This window comes from Apaloderma vittatum, unplaced genomic scaffold (assembly GCF_000703405.1).
Source record: "Apaloderma vittatum isolate BGI_N311 unplaced genomic scaffold, ASM70340v1 scaffold22941, whole genome shotgun sequence".
NCBI classification, from domain to species: domain Eukaryota; kingdom Metazoa; phylum Chordata; class Aves; order Trogoniformes; family Trogonidae; genus Apaloderma; species Apaloderma vittatum.
In genome coordinates this window covers 31213-31818 of record NW_009701097.1, presented here as the reverse complement: position 1 = coordinate 31818, position 606 = coordinate 31213, and the positions used below count along the sequence as shown (strand labels likewise).

General features: G+C 45.9%; 1 protein-coding gene across 1 annotated transcript in view; it reads left to right on the top strand.

Annotated features, from left to right (window-relative positions):
• Nucleotides 1-361: 361 nt before the first annotated feature.
• LOC104281133 (protein AF-17-like) overlaps nucleotides 362-606 on the top strand; it is a gene marked incomplete at both ends in the record, with an annotated part of 29068 nt that continues 28823 nt past the window's right edge. The window contains 1 exon segment of the mRNA XM_009879032.1: nucleotides 362-441. Coding sequence (XP_009877334.1) covers nucleotides 362-441 — 80 coding nt within the window.

The window sequence follows — 606 nt, the reverse complement described above, 5'->3', positions numbered from 1 at the left end:
ACTAGTGACACTTGAAAAGTTGAGGGTTAAGAAATTGCTCCGTTTGTGCTCGCTAGACCAGAATTAGACACACTTTGAGGCACTCGATTCCCACTTAGGCCAGATTTTCATAGGAATTTTTCATACTGGGCGTGAGCTTGGTTGAAAACCTGTATAAATAACACCGGGCCTCTTGCAAAAGGTTGGCTGCTGGTGCTGGGTGTGGAAGCTAGAAAGGGGAATAATAATGCTGTGGATGTGATTTTTGCTTTTGTCACACATCTCTGCCTGATAACACCTCTGGCAAACTTGGGTACACACCCAAGAAATTGAACAGTCAATTTAAAGATGATCTGATGAACTCTCTTTGCTTCTCTTCCAGCTTGCTATGGAATTGTCCAGGTTCCTACTGGACCCTGGTTCTGTCGGAAATGTGAATCTCAAGAGAGAGCCGCCAGGGTGGTGAGTAGGAAGCACGCTTGTATTTACACGGAGTAGGAAGCACGCTTGTATTTACACGGAGTAGGAAGCACACTATTACTTAGCTGAACAGGTTCATTCACTGCCCTTCATGTCTGCTGGAAGCAGCGTGGTCCCCTGGAAAAAGTGATGGAGCCTGGATTTCAG